Here is a 20,826-nt window from a genome sequence, read left to right on the forward strand (position 1 = left end):
TTGTATGTTTGCTTCTACATGTTTTCTAACATATATTATAGGCACGTTTTATGATGACTTTACTTTTACTTTCCTGGTCCTTACGATTGGAAGTATCTATGGTTAAAATGCTTGGGAATGAAAGACACCACTGCACATAGCAGGGGCCTGTACTATATAAGGAACACTCCTTTCCATACAAGGCAGAGGCACTGGGTAATCTAATGTTTTATTCTTGAGATACCATTACAGTAATCCTTCAATTTACACAGCGGTTGCATCGTGGGCAACCTCTGCGTAAATCAAATTTTGTGTAAATTGATGAGGGGGGGCATGGGTGAGATCCCCGGAATTCCCCTGCCTGGTGGAGTGGGCAGCTGGGGGAGGTCAGGGGGGGCAGCCACATGGCCCCCAGCCTCTCCCAGCTGGAGGGCACACAGCTGCTTGCACCGTGGTTTCTCCCAGCTGGAAAAAACGGTGCCACAAGCAGCTGTGTGCCCACTGGGCTCTCCCAGTTGGGGGAATGGCGGGGCCAGAGGAGGAGGGGCAATTTTGATTTGCACTTAACTCATGTTCATGCAAGTTAAGCACAAATCAAAATCACGTTTCTTGAGGGTTTACTATATATAACAATATCGCTAATATAATTCTTTGCCTTTATAAAGTACCCTACAAATGTTGGTTAACAAATCCACACGTCTGTATGAGGATGCTAAGTGACTATGTTAACACTTGAGTGCTGATTTTGTTGCTACACTGTGAATTTAGGAACCAAACTTGAGTAGCTAAAGTTTGAAAACGTGATTAAAAGTCACACACCCAACTCACTGTGGCAGCCAGGGTTAAAACTAAGGGGTTCCGGATTCCCGATTACTACGATTATTAAAATAATACATATATGCATAGTTATTGGAACAAGAAGACAGAGTGGCACAATGATTCATAAACTACATGTTGATGGAGAGAAGTAAAGTCTCTGATTTTCCAGGGCTGCCTTCCAGTCAGAATGGTGGTGACAAACAACTTGCTTAGCTTTAAGACAGAACTGGACAAATTTATTAGTGTGATTTTATTTTGTTTTTGTTTGAGATGGTAGGAGGGAGGGCTATGCTGGGCTAACTTCCAGTGCATATCTTATGTTCCTAAATCACATTTAAGGTTTCAACTAGCAAACTGCAGCTGTCAGGAAATGCGTTTTTGAATGGCTATGGCTGGAGATGAGACACTGGATGGGGAGAGCCCAGAACTCTAAGGATACCAGGCATTCTCCGTCTTAGCTCCTTGGCTGGCTGGTTCTGGTTCGTATGCTCAAGGTCTAACTAATCATTGTATGTGGAGGCAGAAAGGTCTTTCTTCTCTAGTCAAATTGGTCATGACCTTGGTGTTTCATTTTCCTCTGCAGAGTGTGGGTGGGATCGTATGCCAGGTTTTTCTGGGTCTATCTCACTTAATAATTTATTTGCCCTTGTGGAGGTCTCAGGCACTAGTGTACCTTAGCACCTCCTATTTGCTGCCTATGGCACACAGTAACCTAGTCTCCTGTGAGCTGTAATATTTTGGTGTAATTTTGGTTGTTGAGTTTTGTGTGCAGGTGGTTTTAGTGGCCTGTGATATACAGAAGAACAGACTAGATAATCAAGTGATCCCATCTGGCCCTAAACTCTGACTCTATGAGAAAGTAGAAGGCCAAACTGAATGACCTAGTTTGACTTTTACAGCTTTATGATTGCCTGCCTATTACAGGAGAGAGTAGGGAGTTAGTAAATTGGGTATTAAGGACAGGGAAACTTACAATTCTCACAGTCAAAACTAGGGAGTTTTAAATGCAATTGAGATAGGACCTTTTTATTATTTTTAGTTTCACAAAGAAGCTCTGAGAAGACTAAGTGGGATCCTTTCATATTTGGTGTGTATCACTAGTCCCATCTCTTTCTGTAACTTTTCTTCACTAAAAAAGCAGTGTCGGCTCTGGAATTAGGCTTTGAAAGGGAAGGGCATTTCTACATATTTTTGAGCACAGCTTGTACAAACATGTCAGGGATGGTCTAGGTTTATTATGTCCTGCTTCAGCAAAGAGGACTAGACCTGGAGGTTCCTCAAGGTCGCTTCCAGCGCTATATAAGTCTGTGTTAATTAAGGGATGAGATGTAATGAAGACTATTTTTCGAACATAACTATAGTGATGATTACCAGCATGTATGGTCTAATAATGTAAGTAAACTAATTGGTACAATTTACACTGGTGTTACTAGCTGGTAACAAAATATTTCATTATAGAGAAAAAGTTTATTAGATCACCCGTTTTCATACATAGACTAAAACAGAGGTAAGCAGACAGACAAATAACCAAGCCATCTAATGCCTGACATTTTAACTGTTACAAACAGATCTTAATTGTTGCTTAGACTATTCAAATCAATTTCTCCAAATACATACTCAATGCTCTTCAATGCATGTTCCTTATTAGATGAGCCATGAACTGCATTACGCAAAATGTCTTGTGCAAACTGAGCTCTAATTGAATCAGGAGAAGACTCTTTTGCTGTGTCTGGATCTGTTGGACCCATTAGTTGTCTCCACTCCTCCACAGCATTTTCTTTAGTTAGGATCATTACCATTGATAGACCTCTGTAAAAATCAAGATATACAAATATCATATGTATTACTACAGCTTTCCAACTACAGAACATAGCACAACACTGAACTCTACTGAATTGTTAGGAAAATTTAAATCCTGGGGGGAAGTATTCTTTATTTATTGCAGGAATTATGTCTGACTTTAGAGATGAGTAAAAATTAGTTCTATGGGTGAGGAGATTGGGTACTGTCAAATGTCTCAATATATAGTGTTATGGATTTAATAAGACAGTCACATTTCCCACATATACCCCTATGGGTCTGCATTTGGAAGGCCACCTGGAGGAATGTATGGTGAGATGAAAGACTGGGGATGCAGAAAAAGGGAAGATGGGGAAGAGGTTTTCTATTAGAGGAGGTACATATATAAAATAAAATTTGGATTCCTAATATGCCTTGAATAAAAAATAGTCTAATTATTATGAAAAAACAGTGACCCTAAACATTAATTCCCTAACACCTTCAGTGATTAGATGGTTAACCTATTTTCTCATTCTTTGTCCTTTGCAATAAAAGGCATGGAGACATAAGTAATCTGGTTTTCATTTTTTGAGGAACAAATCCAAAAAGTCACAATTCAGCTTACTGGAATTCACAAGCACTGTAAGTGAAACCCACTGCCTAATAAAAGAAAGAGACGTTTTCCAAAATGATAATACATGTTTTGAGTTCTTTTTATAAAAATTCTAAAAATCCCCTACATCTGACACAGAAAATGACAAAGTGCAAGAGTCTGAGAGTCTTTCTGCATTCAACAAAAATGTTTTTTGTGCTCTATAATTCAAAGTTATAACTGCTACATTTATATAGCACAATACTGTAAAATCAGCACTTACTCAGACATATAATCCACTAACTGGTCAAAAAAGGGTTTTCCCTCATGAGCCTTATAAAACTGTGTTGCCATTTCACGGGTGAAAGTTGTTTCTTTCATCTGTGATACAATAAAGCCAGCATTTGTAACCTTCTGCATAATATCATCTAGGAGCAAAAAATACATTGTTCTCAATTTTTTAAATTATTTTAAATGCATGTAGAAATCATAGTCTTGAAAAATCCCAGAAACTGCTAGATTTGTTTTCTAGCAAAGTCACAAAATTTTAACTATTAACATGCTATTTATAATACAGAACAATCAGGAGCAAGTTCATGACTGGATGAAGACTCCTTAAAAACCTGCAACAAGTCATTATCATCAGTGATTTACTAACATATTTTCATAAAGATGACATAAAACATGAATTATTATTAACAATAACAAAAAACATCCCATTATCTTTCACTGGACAGTTGGAACGTGACATCATACACCAGCTGGCCCTGGTAAGATCAAACTGCAGAGTTCCAATAAGGGAAAAGAAAACATTCACAAAAACAAATGAGAACAAACATGTAAAAATCAAAATAATCAGTACAGTGGTTACTATAAAACAGAGAGGCTGCGTCTACACTAGCCGGCTACTTCGAAGTAGCTGGCACAACGTCGATATATCACGCGTCGCGTTTACACGTGCCGTGTGCTATTTCGACGTTCAAATCGACGTTAAGTGGCAAGATGTCGAAATCGCTATTCCTATCAGAAGATGGGAATAGCGCCCTACTTCGATGTTGAACGTCGAAGTAGGGTGTATGTAGACGATCTGCGTCTTGCTACTTCGAAATAGCGGGGTCCGCCATGGCAGCAATCAGCTGAGGGGTTGAGATGTGCTGGCCAGCCCCTGCAGGGCTCTATGATCTCTGCACCCAGCTGTTCTTAAAGCCACACGGACCCGGAAACCCCGTAGCAGGAAGCTGACAGTGTGCACGCAGCAGCCGTGCCACGAGGTGTCCCTGCACAGCCCAGAGGGACACCATGGCAGCCAGCCAGCCTCCCGAGCCCCCCCAGAGCTCCCCCTCCGGGCCATCCCAGGGATCCCAGGCCTCCAGCTGGCGGGGTAGGAAGCGGGGCCCCTCCTGGACTGACCCTGAGCTCCGTGACCTGCTGGGGCTCTGGGGTGAGGAGGAGGTGCTGCACACCATGGGGAGCAAGCGGTGGAATGCGGTAGCATTCGCCTGGCTGGCCGAGGGCCTGGCTGCCCGGGGTCACCCTGCCCACACTCCTGACCATGTCAGGAGTAAGGTCAAGGAGTTGCGGCAGGGTTATGCCCGGGCCCGGGACTCGGCCAGCCAGTCTGGGGCTGCCCCTACCACTTGCCCCTATTACTGGGAGCTCAGGGCTATCCTGGGCCCCTGAAACACCTCCTCCCCGCCAACCACCCTTGACACCACGGCCGACGAGCCCCAGCCGGCCTCGGAGCCAGGGTCAGGTCCGGAGGCCAGCCCTGCCCCGCCAGGGCTAGAGCTGGGACCCTCCACCCCAGACACTGAGTGGTCCAGCGAGGAGGGGAAGCTCGTGCTGGACATTCCATCCTGCAGCTCCAGCTGGTTGTCCACTAGATGGGCATCTCCTGATCCTGGCAGTGCACCATCAGGTACGTACCCCACAGGGCACAGACCCCCTGAGCATGGGGCGGGGGCACCACTTGACCGGGGGCTCCACACATGCCCACAACACCCCAGCCTGCCATGGCCCGGGCACACCACAGGACAGGGATGGTGCCACAGCCACCGGTACACAGCAGCACCTCCACTCATGGACAGTGCCGTGCCCCACCCCCGGTGGGAGGGAAGAGGGGTGGACCACTGGAAGGGGCCACCCACAGGATCACTGCCTGCACCAATGGGGGATGGATGAGGGGGGACACAGGCCCTTGGGGCAATGGGGGGTGGGCCACAGGTCAAGGCTGGGTACTCGCGGCCTGCCTTCCCCCTTTCCCCATATTTCTGCAGCCGCACCATCCGTGGTCCCAGACAGCCCTCCGAGACCACCAGAACACCAATGCCCGGGGTCAGCGCCTGCCCCGGGACGGGCCCACCACAGCACCACATATGATCCCGAGGTGGCTGCGGCCCTCTGGTGCCAGGCGGACCTCATGGAGCAGAGGCTCCAGTTGGAGGAGCGGGAGGCCGCCTGGCGCCGGGAGGCCTGTCGGGAATTTAAAACCAACGCAGGGCTGCTTGTGCAGTGCAGGCCAAGTGTGTGTGGGAGGGGCCCTTTAAGGGAGCGGCTTGCAGCTGCCCTGGAAGGGCTAGTGTGCTCTGTGACCCAGTCCGCGGGCTTTCCTGGCCCTTATATCGAAAGAGGGGGCTTGTGTGTGTGGACGCTCCGTGTTTCCTTCTGGGACGGCTCTTTTCGATGTTCCTCAGCGCTACTTCAACGTTGAACGTCGACGTTGCCAGCCCTGGAGGACGTGTAGACGATAATCGTCAAAGTAGCCTATTTCGATGTTCTTACTTCAAAATAGGCTACTTTGATGTAGTGTCCTAGTGTAGACATAGCCAGAATGTTCTTACACTGAGGGTCTGAAAAAACAGGTACAACGGCAGTAGCAAGGTTAGGAAGACAACTTCTTTTTTTATACTATGACTAAAGGAAGTTTCATCCTTCCTTTGATATGGCTTCCTCTTTTTCTCTCTGTATCTCATAACAAAAGATTCATTATCACTTCTGTGGCTTGTGACAGGAAGGAACCATAGCCCCAGTTTTGGCTAATGAAACTTCAGTAGTGAGGCAGCATCAAGAATTACTTTATGCCTATAAGAAGGATTTTAGAAGTAGCAAATACATTTAGGAAAGACTAAATAATTTATCTGATACGACCTGCTGCAAATTGTACAGCACCAATATTTTGTAGGAATGAGCTCCACAGCTATTTGGAATGAGATCCAGACATGTTATTCGTGTTTTAAGATGTTTACCTTTATGTTCCTGAAGAGTGGTTGGTTTGATAACTGCCAAAGTGTGTTCCACAGGAAAGAAGAACTCTAGTTCCTTCTCAGCTTTACCACAAGAAGCACTGCCATGCAGTTGATTGAGAGGTACACTATCAACTGCATACTCTGAACGTAAACTAATAATTATTAAAACAATAAGGTAGTTTAATGACATGACATTTTCTTGCTTAAATATTAGAACGCTTATTCCTATGAATCTCCTAAATTAAAGCTAACTCTGAGGGTTGAGAGGGTGGACACTGGAGACATAAATGATACTTACAAACATTTGAAATAAAGACATATTCTAAACAAATCATTTTGGTTTTCAGTGGGATTTGTGAGCCTTTTGAAAACTGCATTCTTGTCTGCTGCCACCAGTGAACATTCAACTACTTAAGAATGTTCCTTTGTCATGTTTACTTATATGATACTATAATGCTATGCCTATATTATGAGAGAGGGATGTGATTCTCTGATCATGTGCACATACTTAGGCTACTTCTCATCAAGCTAGCACAAAAATAAATAGCAGCAGAGCAGGGTATAAATATCAGCACAGCATGGGTATCCTGCACAGGTATGGTGAGCCATGCCAAGTACAAACCCTCCTGGAAATGGTGGGTATGTAATTGGCAAAGCTTAGCTTGGTAGTTGCCAGCCGCACTCCCACAGCTATATTGCTATTTATACTTCTACTGCTTGAGGAGAACTAGTGTGAATATGTACACACAACCAGGGAAGCACACTCCTACCTTGTAGTGCAGATGTAACCTAAGACACTGTACTTGAAAGACAGATTGCAGTTTAGCTATCAATAATCCTTACTGCAAGTTTTAAATTAACAACTAATTCTTATTATGACCACTAGTAAGAGGTCTTAATAAATGATAAATATAACCACTGCTACAGATGACAGACACTGTGGCTACAGTTACACTCATGAGTTTTGCCAACAAAACCCTGGTTTTGTTCGCAAAACTGGTGGAACATCCACACACAAAATGCATTTTGTTGACAGTCTGTTGACAAAACTCAGCACTTTCGCTGGCAGGGTTCTGCCATGAGGCATAACATTACTGTTAACAGATTCTGTTGACAAAAAAGCTGTGTGGATGCACGGGGGGGTGGGGGGGGCCTTCTCTCGATAGACAGGGCATCCACAACAATGGGCAGCCCTGTCTCCTGTGCGTCCGGTTGCCTGTTTTGTCAAGAGAGCAGCTGGGCAGTCCAGCCACTCTGTTGACAGAGTGGAGCACTCTTCTGATTGGCTTTTGTGTGTGGCTGCACTCTGTCAGTAGAAATTTTGTTTGGAAATCTCTTCTGACAGTGACTTCTGTTGACAGATCACTGTATTTTAACCCTAGCCTGTGAGTGAACGTGGTAATACAGTAACAGTTACTTGAAACAATGTTACAAACACTTAAGTATCTAACATATTCATTGATTAAATATTTACAAGAAATCAGTATTATCAGAAAAAGAAACTGAGCCATAAATAAAACACTATACATACACAAAGGTGCCTGAACTCCAGTTAGCTAAGACACAGGACATATATCAAAAAGAATAATAAGTAAAAATAAAGCATTTTCAATCAGATATGTCATCAACAAAAGTAACAGATAATCAGTTAACAGTTCCTGCACATAGGCGGTAATCAACTGTCAGCCGTGTAAATCACAGAAATAAATCAAACCCATCATGGCTGAAGAGAGGCTTCTCTTCTCTTCAAAATATTTCAATGTTCTTTTTTAATCTGAACTTTCATCTATGTTTACTGGCCATGGCTACGTCTACACGTGCATCCAACTTCGAAATAGCTTATTTCGATGTTGCGACATTGAAATAGGCTATTTCGATGAATAACGTCTACACGTCCTCCAGGGCTGGCAACGTCGATGTTCAACTTCGACGTTGCTCAGCCCAACATCGAAATAGGCACAGCGAGGGAACGTCTACATGCCAAAGTAGCACACATCGAAATAAGGGAGCCAGGCACAGCTGCAGACAGGATCACGGGGCGGACTCAACAGCAAGTCGCTCCCTTAAAGGGCCCCTCCCAGACACACTTTCATTAAACAGTGCAAGATATACAGAGCCAACAACTAGTTGCAGACCCTGTATATGCAGCACGGACCCCCAGCTGCAGCAGCAGCAGCCAGAAGCCCTGGGCTAAGGGCTGCTGCCCACGGTGACCACAGAGCCCCGCAAGGGCTGGAGAGAGAGTATCTCTCAACCCCCCAGCTGATGGCCGCCATGGAGGACCCCGCTATTTCGATGTTGCGGGACGCGGATCGTCTACACGTCCCTACTTCGATGTTGAACGTCGAAGTAGGGCGCTATTCCCATCCCCTCATGGGGTTAGCGACTTCGACGTCTCGCCACCTAACGTCGATTTCAACTTCGAAATAGCGCCCAACACGTGTAGACGTGACGGGCGCTATTTCGAAGTTACTGCCGCTACTTCGAAGTAGCGTGCACGTGTAGACGCAGCTCATGTGTTGTTTTTTTCAAAAGGTGATGCTCTATGTGGTATCCTATATAATCAAGAAAATCATAAAACCTTTGAAAAGCATACACTACTTTTCAAATTACAGCAGTACAGTAACATTGGTTTCAATGTGATCTAAATTTATTTGTAGATTATGGATGTATATCGTAGATTATGAATAATATATAGCTATTAAAATACCTGGTTGGACTTTTCTCCTTAGCCTCTTCAAGAGTCTTCGGGCCTAGTAAATCTCGCCAATGTTCTACAGCATTTTCTCGCATTAAGGCAAGTGCCAGGGTTGGACCACTGTTAAATTAAATGACTTGTATTAAAAAAGCCATTGACAGAACTCCTAAAGTATCAGTTAAAAGACTTCAGTGCAGCTAGGGAAAAGATAACTTGATATTGGAGAAATTTAAAATCCAGAAGATGTTTAAATAGCTGAGGTTGCAGTGATTTTTTTATATTTTGGGTAGAGATGAAGAACATTGGGTGAAGACAATTTATATTAACAAAACTACTAAACAGTGCCACTAGATAAAAGGGAAGTCATAGACTTATATAACGAGGGTGAACTCTTGGTGTTACTGAAATCAATTTGGCTGTATCTATACTACATTCCCCTTTCAGAAGGGGAATGCAAATGCAGCTGATTGGAAATGCAAATATTGCATGCCTCATTTGCATAATTATGGCCACTCAGTGTTCCAGAAGTGTTGTGTTTGGGGGAAAAAAAAAGCAAGCGGTGTAGATGGGGTTCATTTGAAAGGAAACCCCACTTTCGAAAGCATCCTTCTTCATATTTTTCAGGAAGAATGGTTCTTTTGAAAACGGGGTTTCCTTTCAAAAGAACCCTGTCTACACTGCTTGTTTTTTTTCCAAAAACAGCCCTTCCAGAACAGTGAGTGATGGTCATTATGAAAATGAGACATGCCATATATAAATCAGCACCTCATTTGCGTTTCTGATTGTCCACCTTTGCATTCCCTTTCCAAAAGGGGAACGTAGTGGAGTTTTGACACTGCAGTCAATGTATCCAGGATTTTCCCTTAGATCATCAGACAACAACCACAAAGAGGCTGCGTCTACAGTACAAACTTACTTCGAAGTTAACTTCAAAGTGAGGGGCTACTTTGAAGCAACCTGCAGAGCATCTACACACTTTTCCTTACTTCCAAGTTAACTTCGAAGTAAGGGAGGCTAACTTTGAAGTCACTACTCCATTCCTGGGAATGGAGTAGTGGCTTACTTCAAAGTTTAACTTTGAAGTAAAGTGTGTGAAGACGTTCTGCACTCCTTACTTCAAAGTAAGGGGTACACCAAAGAGAAGGCCCCCCTGGAGGACAGAGGAAGTCTGGCCAGCCCAAACAGGGCTCTATGTTCCCTGCTGGCTGCCTTAAAGGAAGCAGCTCCTCAGCAATCCCAGGCAGGAAGCTGAGACTGTGCCACAAGCAGGGGCAGCACAAGCTCTCCCTCAGACTGCCCCTGCTCGATGCAGCATCCAGCCTCAGCATCCTCTGTCCACCATGGCAGCATGCCAGGACTCCCATGCCCCCCTGGGAGCCCCAGATGAGGAATCCAAGGGCTCACAGTACCCGAGCAAGGCTGTGCCAAGAAGGGATTCTCCTGCTCTGAGGCTGAGTTCAAGGACCTCCTTGTTCAGTGGAGGGAGGAGGAGGTCCTTCACCAACCTGGTACCTGGAAGCACAATGCCAAGGTCTTTGACCAGCTGGCTAGCAGCCTTGCCACCTGAGGCCACCTCGACCACACTGGCAGCAATATCAGGATAAAAGTCAAGGAACTGAGGTAGGCGTATGTCAAAGTCTGTGATGCTCCCAGCCGGTTGGGGGCACAGCCCATCCACTGCCCCCACAATAGGGAGCTGCACAGGCTCCTGGGACTGAGGGAGCGGCCACCCCGCAGCACCGTGTGGACACCGCCAGTCTCGTCCCATGGACAGCGAGGATGAGGCGGGCCCCTCCGGCACCACCAGTCCCCCTGCACGGGAAGCAGCCCACCAAGGGTGATGACAAGGGCTCCAGCGATGGGACCCTTGTCATCGCCTTCCTGTCTGGAACACCCAGCAGAGCCTCGTCCACCCAAGCCTTGCACAAGCCCTGGGAGGTCACAGCTGGTACATATGGGACAAGTGGGCTGTCACAAGGGTGGGGGATGGACGCCCCCCCCCGGGAACAGCCCCACAGCCCACATGCCTGGGGACAGGAAAGGGGAGGGAACACAGACCAACCCTTGCAAGGTGGTAACCTCTGGGCACCCAGGCTCCCATGGGCCATCGAGAGCAGGGGAACGGGGTGGGTGCCAGCGGGCCATCCCCCTGTCCCCTTGTGTCTTCATGGGTCTATAATTGTGAAGCTGCCACAGCCCACTGGAGCGGGCCACAGGCACAGGGGGCTGGGAGACTGCCCCATTGCCCCAGCCTATACCCCCCTGTGGCTGCGGCCGGGCCTCCTAGAGATGACGCTGGAGGCGACCACCAACTGGGTGGTCATTCAGGAGATGACTGGGGTGCTCTAGGACTAGCTGGTGATGCAGCAGGATGTGTGGGTGCAGCTGGCCAGCAGCCTGGATGCTGTGGCACAGGCCTTGGCCGCCTGCTTCACCCAACCTCCCGTCCCCTCACCAGCCCGGCCTGCTGCCACCCTCCCTGCAGCCACCCCCTCGACAGCTGCCCCTCTGGCAGCCACCCAGTGCGTGGTGGACTTGTCACTGGCCACCTGCCTCAAGTTGCCTCGGTGGCTGCTGGCTGAGGTGGGTGCACCTGGCCCAGGCCCAGTGCCCAAATGACCCTTCACACCCTGCAGAAGCTGAGCCTGTAGAACCCCCACCCCAGCCCTACCTCCCCATGGTCCCAGTCCTGTTGCAGCCCTGCAGGGGGCCTTGGACCCGGGGCAGTAGGGGCAGCCACAGCCGCTGCAGCTCCCGGCCCCCCCAATAACCCTGGGCGACTGACCCTTCTCCCATCCCAGCCCTTCTCCCAGTTTAGTCCCCCCATATAGCCCCACTCCCTGTTCAGTCCCCTCACCTAGCCCTCTGCGTCCCCTCTGTGGACCATTCCTGCCACACCATGTAAATAGTTTCATGCCTTCTGTTTTGTTTTCCAATTACATTTATTCCCCAAAGTAAAGTTTATTGTTCTCACCCTAAACCCATGTCCCTGGTGCTTGGTGGGAGAGTGGTGAGGGGAGGAGTGGGAGAGGGTGTGTTCAGTAGGGGAGCGTGAGGGGTGGGGGGAGTGGGAAGGCCCATGGTGACGAGTGCGGCTGGGAGGGTCAGGGCAGGCCCTGGGCAAAGGCCTGGCACAAGGCCTTCCGGACCCTGACCCCATCCCTTAGAGCCTTGTGGCATGGGCCATCAGGCGGCTGTTCATAGCCAGCCCCCAGGTCAATGGCCCAGCCCTGGATAAAGGGCTCCTGCTGGCCCTCCACAAGGTTGTGGAGGGCACAGCAGGTGGCAATGACCGAGGGGACATTTGGGAGGCTGCCATCCAGCCTGGTGAGGAGGCTGCAAAACCTTCCCTTCAGCCTCTCAAATGCCTGCTCTACTGTGCCCCTGGCATGGCTGAGACAACCATTAAAGGTGTCCTGGACAGGCATGGTATGTCTGTTATAAGGCCGCATGAGCCACAGGTGGAGCAAGTACGTGGCGTCAGCCACAATGTGTGCGGGGGGGGGGGGGGGGGGGGGGGGTCAGCCATGATGCGGGGTTGGGGGAGCATTGTGATGTCCCTGCACGGTAGTTCCTGCAGGGGGACATACGTGCCCTCCTGCATCCAGTATCCCAGCTACCAATTCTGGAACACACAGGTATCATGGGCCCTGACTGGCCACCCTATGCACACGTCCAGGAAAGTACCCCTCATGTCTATCAGGGCCTGGAGTACCATGGAGTGGTAGCCCTTCCTGTTAATGTAGGCACTCCATCTGCGGTCTGGAGCCCGGATTGCCATGTGAGTCCCATCCAAGGCTTCGAAAAAATCGGGGAAGCCCAGCTCTGGGAACCTGGTGAGGGCAGTGTCCAGGTCCCTCAGGGTCACAATGCATTGCAGTAGTACTGTGTTGATGCCTCGGACAACCTACGTGGGGAGGCAAAGAAGACATGTCCATGAATGAATGACCAGGAGGCCCCCCTGCTGCCTTCCCTCTGCCATGTTTACTGGGACCCCCTTCCCCTGCCTTCCAGGGGCCCCCTCCCCACCAGGGGCCCCCTTCCCCCTGCCCACCAGGAGACCCCTGCGCAGTAGCTCCCTTCCCAAGGTGGGTCCATGGTGGGGGCTGGACTTACGTCGATCAGCACCACTCCAATGGTGGCCTTGCCAACGCCAAATTGGTGACCAATGGACTGGTGGCTGTTGGGGGTGGCCAGCCTCCATAGTGCAATGGCCACCCTCTTCTGCACCAGGAGTGCTAGCAGATCTGGGTGTCCCGTTCTGGAGGACTGGGGCGAGCCAGTGGCAGAGGTCCTTGAATGTCTGGTGGGTCATCCAAAAGATCCTCAGCCAACGCTTGTCGTCCTAGTCTTCCAGCACCAGCTGGTCCCTCCACTCGGGGCTGGTGGCAAAAGGTCACTGATGCCAGATCGGGGGGGACCTGGGGGAGTGGCAACAGTGCCGTGGCCAGGGCCTGGAGTCTGGGTCCCATGCAGGTGACCTGGCTGCACTGCTGAAATAGCAGAGTGATCAGCATGACCAGCAAGTTGGACAGGATGGAGTGAACATTGTCCTTGAGGACGGCGGGGAGCGGGCATGGTGTGCAGCTCTTCTCCCCAGCACATGCTCTGCTGCTGTCCACAGCTTGGCAGTCTTGAACACGTGCAGGGTGAGGGTGTTGGGAGGGGCCCTTTAAGGGGTCCACTGGCTGTGAGCCTAGAGGGGCTTGTCAGCCATGTGACCCCATGACTGCATAATTTCCTGCCCCCTTACTCTGAAGTAGGGGCTAATTGTATGTAGACATTTTACTTTGAAGTAGAGAAGATTCTACTTCAAAGTAAACCAGGATGCTTTTTATGTGTAGATGCTTTACTTCAAAGTTGCTTGGAATTTATTTTGTAGTGTATATGCAGCCAGAATGTTGTGTGGATTTTGGAGAGAAGTGTCTTGGCCAAACTTTTCAGAAATTGTAATTGCTTCTGTCTAAAATCTGTTGTCACTCTGTTCGCAGGAAAACTTTCACTTCAGTGACAGCTCATGTTCTGTTCATATTCTGTTGACAACAGAGGGGAGATGAGTGATATTTGGCAGATGTTTGGGAAAAAATAGGAGTGAGTACAGGAGGGCTAATATGCAGAATTACAAAAACCATTGTTTTATATGCTCTTGGTAAAAACAATTTTGTTTTTCCAAATACTGTTGACTGACTTACTTTCTTTGGATCTAATTATTCAACAAATCTATTGAGAAATTCCGAACCTAATTATTCTTGAAGCCTGGAGCTAGTTAGATACAGTGGGTATGATCATTCGTTGAGTGAATTCTATCACAAGATAGTTAGCTTCTGGGTAGTATGGCTGATGTATTTGTGAAAGTTATCATCCAGAAAACTCATTTCACTAATACTGAACTCCTGGACTCAACTGTATCTTGTGGCAATGACTTATGCAGGTTAATTATACAGTGTAAAAAATATTGCTTCTGTTTATAAGTTCAAACTTGTTGACTTTCAATTAATGTACCTTGTCATTTGTTCTAGAAGGGTTGGGAAAAAATCTTCATTTTCGTGCTCCTTGTAAAACTGGCGTGCTTGTTCTTCTGTCAGAATTATTTCTCTTTGCATTGCTATTGTAAAACCATCATCCTTAATCCTTTTCAGAACAGAATCTATATATAAAATATTAAAATAGTGCTGCATTGTCATCATTTAATTAATTTTATACATGTTATAGTTCCATATTATAAAGTTGCCCATTTTAGAAATACAAAAATTATAATTCATAACAATGGCTATGGGGTCCAATAATCACTGCATGGAAGCTCAGTGAGAAGATTTTTGCCTTTTTTAAAATAAGTCTTAAGGAAGCAATGTCAGAGAAGTCACATTTAATTTGATTTATGAATCCATCTTTGCAGGTCCTGAAGGTGTCATTGATTAGCATACAGGAATGGTAAAATGCTTATGCATACATAGTATGCAATTACACCTTCTTAAAAAACCGTTATATACATAAATTAAGTTCTCTTCATTAAAAGTATTACGAGGATTTTTGAAATCCAACACTAAGGCCTTCTTCGTATTCTGCAGGTGAAAAATGTAGTTATCACTTACTTTTTCTTTCCTTTAGTAGAGAAGGTCTAATTAATGCCAATGTTTTTTCAACATTCTGGCTGCTTTTCTTTTTGCCGAAATCTGGAAAAAAGAAGGCAAGTTGCCTGCTAGCCTCTTCAATTCTGTCTTCCACATCACATAAATTTAACATATTCTCAGTTTCCAAAACTTCTTGCAGGCTAATCAGAGACAAATAATATGTCTAAATTAATGCGTATTTCATATTCATTTACTAATTTACACAAATATCTCAATAATAAACTTGCTGAAAAAAACATATAAGAATAGAATGCCAGTTACTTTATGATTCTGCATTCCAACAAAAGTCAGCAGTTCTGAGGAATGAAGATATTGTTTGTTCCTAACAGAGTATTACAATGTCATATGTACAATGAAAGAAATCTCAGTCACGCAATTTTTTTTCTTGACTGCCTTTGAATAGCATTTGTGCATTTCACAGGAAAAAATTAATGCTGGCAATGACTGTTTATAAAGAAGGACTGACAGGGGATCATACTTTATGTATCTAAAGTATGGTATTTGTAAATACAACACTAGACATTCTTTGAAAAATAAATAATTTTATAGTGACATGTTTATAATTGTGAGGGTCTCCCAATTATTCTAATGTCACACAAAATTTATCTGGGCAAGGCTGCAGCAACCGTAAATCAAAAAGACAAAGGATAATGACAGGTTCTTCTGAACAGTACCTATAAATTCACGTCAACAGAGGGTCATGCAATTAGAGTGAATTGGTACATATAATTGGACTGTGGTAGGATTTTGCAGGCTGAACATCCTTTTGTGTGCCTAATGCACTCTGCAAGCCATCTTGGGTGGGAGGTACAGACTTATGGCTCTTTGCTGTCCTCTTCTTCATGAATGCACTGATGGGACAGTTCCTGTGCTTGCACAAGTGCTGGTACCACAGTTGTGACAGTAAGTTGTGTGTGCCACATATGGTTAGGAAGACTCATGCTCACTCTCCACATCTGCAGAGCTGGGGATATAAGGGCATGTGATAATATGGCTCTTAATATTTCTTTTATTATTTTTCATGTAACTGCATTGAACATAAGTGTCATTTGAATCTTTCCAATTACCTGTTTGGCTTTTCAGGCTGAGGCTCTGCAGGTATATCCTCATCTGATTTACCTAGGTCTTTCCATTGAGGAACAGTATCAGTTACTTCCTTTGGTTTAGAAATTACCAGAATATGGGATGGTCCACCAGTCATGAATGTAACAAAATCTTCAAAGTCAGGCTAAAAAACACAATTTCTCACTTATACACTACAAAGAGAACTGCTTGAACTTATCATCAGAAATCAAACTATACGTGTGCAGTATAACTTGCTTCCATCCCACTATTGTATTTACAATCATCATATTAAATTCTATGTAATATAGTATAGGATCTTGTAATAAGTATATTTTATTTCAGGTGAGAGAAGAGTAATTATAAAATATGTCCCAGTCTTTAGAGCAAAATATAAGATCTTAACATAAACTGGTTATAGTACTACATACAACTTGTGCGTCATATGTTCTTCCAACCTAGTAACTCATATATGAGATTAAATGTAATGTGTGTAGTACACTAAACACTCGTTTTAATGGACTAACGGGGGGAAGGGTGCCCATTAAAGCCAAAAGACCATTAAATTGGAGCATTTATTGCCCACCCACCCCTGCAAGCTTCCCCCAGCCCAAGTAAACCCCCCCCCCCTAAAGAAATGCCCACTACTCACTGCGGCTGGAACCACTGCCACTATAGGAGCTGCTGGAGCCCACCACCACAGTTGGGGGACCCCAAAACCGTGCCACACACACCAGCAAGAGCCCTGCCACATGCAGCATCCAAAGCTGCACGTTGGTGGGGGCCCTGCCTTGCCACGGATGCCAGCAAAAGCCGCATTGTGCATGCCAGCAAGAACTCCGCCACAGCCTGGAGGAGCTGCTGCCACCGTCACCATCACATACTACTCCCACCAGGGGTGGGGCATGTTTGCAAGGACCATCTTCCCATGTACATGCCCTACCTGTTCATGCCCCATGTCTGTTCTTTTCTTCCCTTTTAGTCTTGACCTTCCCTCCACAAAGTCCCACTCAATTGCCTCATTGTGGCATGAAAGTGACCCTGGGCTCTTAAAGACTATGTCAGCCGAGCATAAGCTCTGGCAGATTCTACCAAGCAGGAAAGGTTTTGAGTACAGTCCTGGTGGCAGACTGTGTGTTCACTGTCCTAGAACCTGTCTAGCAAAGTATGGAGAGATTCATCATCAGAAGACTGGCCACCAGGTGATGATTTGGCCACAGCAACTATGAACACTACAACAATGCAACACGACTCTCAGTCCTGCACAGTTTTCCCCTTGCTTCTGTAATTTTGATAGTTGAGTGATGGATATGAAGACAGAAAGTGCTAAGAAACTTGAAATACTGAAATTGTTCATATGTATTAATTTATATGTTGGCATATTTAATGTGAGATCCCTCTCAAGTGATGAGCAGTTTGATAAATTACTGGAAGAATTACTGTAAACTCTTTCATAACTGGTAGCTCTGGGACCGGGAGGTTGTCAGATATACAAATATTCTGGAAAACAGACAGGTATACCCAGCACTGCATAAAACTAAAGAAAAACAAGATTAGATATTAAGAAACAAATAAAAATGTATGCAGAGAACTTTATTTACCAACAGCAGCAGTATTGCACCCTGTAAACTTATATTTGTTGTATTTATTTTTATTTACTTTCACTGTGCTATACTTATAGAAAACATAACTAAAATTTATTTATGGTTAAAATGCCAGTTATTTGAGAGTTCAGGATAACAGAACACCTGATATGAAAAAGTTTACTGTACATTGCATTTGTGTTGATATTTTTGCCATAATTGAAACCAGAAAACAATAAGCAGGAAGCTGCGGAAAAATGGAAGGACGGATCACAACTTCTTCTGGGAGCAGTGGAAGGAAAACTCAGTGGAGTTGGATTTATTATGTGCCCAAAAGAGGCAGGAAGCATCATTTCATAGACAATCTTATCATCTCATATCATAATACTCACGATGAGCATAGGCAAACTGGCCACCTTGAAAATAAGTGTAGCCTATGCATCAATATCCATTATGGAAGACAAAGTGGAAGGGTTCTGTGAAGAGTTTAATAGGATTCTCCAGACCAAAAGAAAAAAAAACATAAACAGTGGTGCATTGGTGACTTCCATGCTAAAGCAGGTACAGGAGAAGATCAAGAAACCTACATTGTACAATATGGTTTGGATATGAGAAACAAAAGACAGGCTAAAGGCTGGTCAAGTATGCAGAAGCCTTGTATTTATACATCATGAATTATTTCTTCAAGAAGAGAGTTGTAAGGCAATGGACTTGGTGAGCACCAAATGACATAATAAGAAATGAAATCAACTATGTCCTCATGGACAAGATGCAACTAGTTATAGATATAACAGTCATTTTGGAATAGTCCATCTGTATTGAGTTGGACTGGTTAGAGGAAAGAGTCAAAATAAACACCACACAGAATGAAAATATTAAGGTGAGAGTTTGGCACTGTGTGTGGGTACAATAGTTCCCCTCAGACCTGTTTAAGTATACTGTCAACTCTCAGTTACAGGAAATGGATGAAATCTCAGATATTGATTCCGATTACTATCTTTTTTGTTGAAGTTTGACAAATGCAAAATCGCTGCCACTGTGCAGAAATCAAAGGAGTCTAGAAACTGTCCTACCCAGGAAATGTTTCATCTTCTTCCCAAGTGGAGAGACATGGCAGGCAAGGGCAATATCAGCCTGGAGTAGAAGCTCATCTGTAAAATGTTGAGAAGAAAGATGAGAGAAGATTATGAGCAGTATTGCCTTGCAAAACAGTGAAAGGCTGTTGAAGAGAAAAGACCAAGTACATGTGAAAAAACTTAATGCGAGAGGTGATATACTTCTAAAAGCTCTTTGTGAGAGAGTCTCAGTATACATCAAAGAGGGGAGAATTCCAAAAGACTGGAAGAGATCACAAACTGTTCTGCCAAAAAGGGTGATTAAGAAGACATATGCAACTATTAATCCATCTGCCTGCTTTCTCATCTTCATAAGAATGAGCTATGCCGATACTGAATGTATCCTCGAGGAAAATATGAGAAGGGAACAGGCGGGTTTTTTGCAGGATATTCTACCTAATGGATCATATCTTTTAGGTAACACAGATGACCTTAAGTAACAGAAAGGGAGCTGTGCTAGTCTATATACTATCAAAACAAAAAAGCAGTCAAGTAGCACTTTAAAGATGACCTTAAGGTGTAGAGAGTACAACATCCCACTGTGCATGCTGTTCAATGACTTTAAAAAAGCCTTTGACTTGGTGCAACAGAATGCAGCTGTAAACACTCTCCTGTCACAGGGCATCTCCCCAGTGTATGTTCCAGTCATTCAAAACTCCATGATGGGCGCAACTATGGAAATCATGCTTTTTGATGATTCCTTGAGCATCAAAGTTAAGGGAGGCACAGAGCAGGGGGATATTTGTTCACTGAAGTTGTTTGCCAGCATCTTGGAAGATGTCCTGTGGAGGATCAAAGTGAAAGATGGATTTCTGATTGATGGCAAGGTTCTTCAGATGCTTCTTTTTGCAGATGACATCACTCTAATTGTGCAGAAACCCAAAATACTGCAAATCCTCCTCAAGGACATCAATAAGAATGTGAAGAAGACTGGTCTGACCATCCACACTGGAAAAATGAAGTGGATGGAAAATGCATATCATTTGGAGTAGGTCATGCAGCTGGATAGTCAGTCCATTGAGCTGGAGGATCAATATGTACATCTTGGATAAGCACTGAAAATGGACAATGAGTTGGAAGAGGAGGTCAGGTTGGATTGCCTTTGGGAATCAGCACAACGTCTTTGTTGATTTCCAAACTTTTTGCCACCATGTAATACCACCTCTTCAACACCAGTATTCTTCCAGTAATGGTATATGGCTGAAAAACATGAAATATGATTCTTACAGAAGAGTCAAAGCTACAAACTATCCAAAAAGCAATGGAAAGATTCATGGTAGGTATAAGTAGATTACAGCATTTTACTGTTGACAATTTACGGCCAAGAAGCAGAGTCAACCATATCATCCAAGTTACATGTGACCAGAAAAAGAGATGGGCTGGTTATGTTGTGAGACTGAGACACAACAGGTGGACAGTGCATATACTCCACTGGTATCTATGAGATACGAAAAGAACAAAAGGCCTCCAGCATTTTGTACATATCCTTTATGGATTCATGGAAGGACACAGATGACAGTCGTGTAAAGTTGGGATCTGCATTGGCGGCAAGAGTATTTGCACAGATGAAATCATGGATCTTTCCAAGTACTCCAAGTGAGTCTTGACCTTCATCCACATAGAGAATTCCATGGGAAGCAATCTCCTTTACCTCTTCATAACTTGGGAGCCATTATTTTCATTCCCTCTAAGCCCGCCACCCTGCATCCTATTTACTTCACTGCTAACCTTTCTTTAAATCATTTCTCTTTAACATTGATTAAATCTTTCCCATCCCAACATCTCAAATCCATTAAATTGCATCATATATTTCTCCCTTCCAT

At 45.0% G+C, this 20,826-nt stretch overlaps 1 protein-coding gene across 1 annotated transcript in view; it reads right to left on the bottom strand.

Annotated features, from left to right (window-relative positions):
- Nucleotides 1-2,369: 2,369 nt before the first annotated feature.
- NME8 (NME/NM23 family member 8) overlaps nucleotides 2,370-20,826 on the bottom strand; it is a 55,541-nt gene continuing 37,084 nt past the window's right edge. Inside the window, exons 9-15 of the mRNA XM_074985486.1 lie at nucleotides 16,311-16,471; nucleotides 15,205-15,383; nucleotides 14,615-14,759; nucleotides 9,125-9,232; nucleotides 6,415-6,566; nucleotides 3,453-3,597; nucleotides 2,370-2,607 (exon numbers count right to left, since the gene is read on the bottom strand). Of these exons, the coding sequence (XP_074841587.1) occupies nucleotides 2,370-2,607; nucleotides 3,453-3,597; nucleotides 6,415-6,566; nucleotides 9,125-9,232; nucleotides 14,615-14,759; nucleotides 15,205-15,383; nucleotides 16,311-16,471 (1,128 nt within the window). The remainder of the gene's footprint in view (nucleotides 2,608-3,452; nucleotides 3,598-6,414; nucleotides 6,567-9,124; nucleotides 9,233-14,614; nucleotides 14,760-15,204; nucleotides 15,384-16,310; nucleotides 16,472-20,826) is intronic.

This window comes from Carettochelys insculpta, chromosome 2 (assembly GCF_033958435.1).
Source record: "Carettochelys insculpta isolate YL-2023 chromosome 2, ASM3395843v1, whole genome shotgun sequence".
In the NCBI taxonomy this organism is placed as follows: Eukaryota; Metazoa; Chordata; order Testudines; family Carettochelyidae; genus Carettochelys; species Carettochelys insculpta.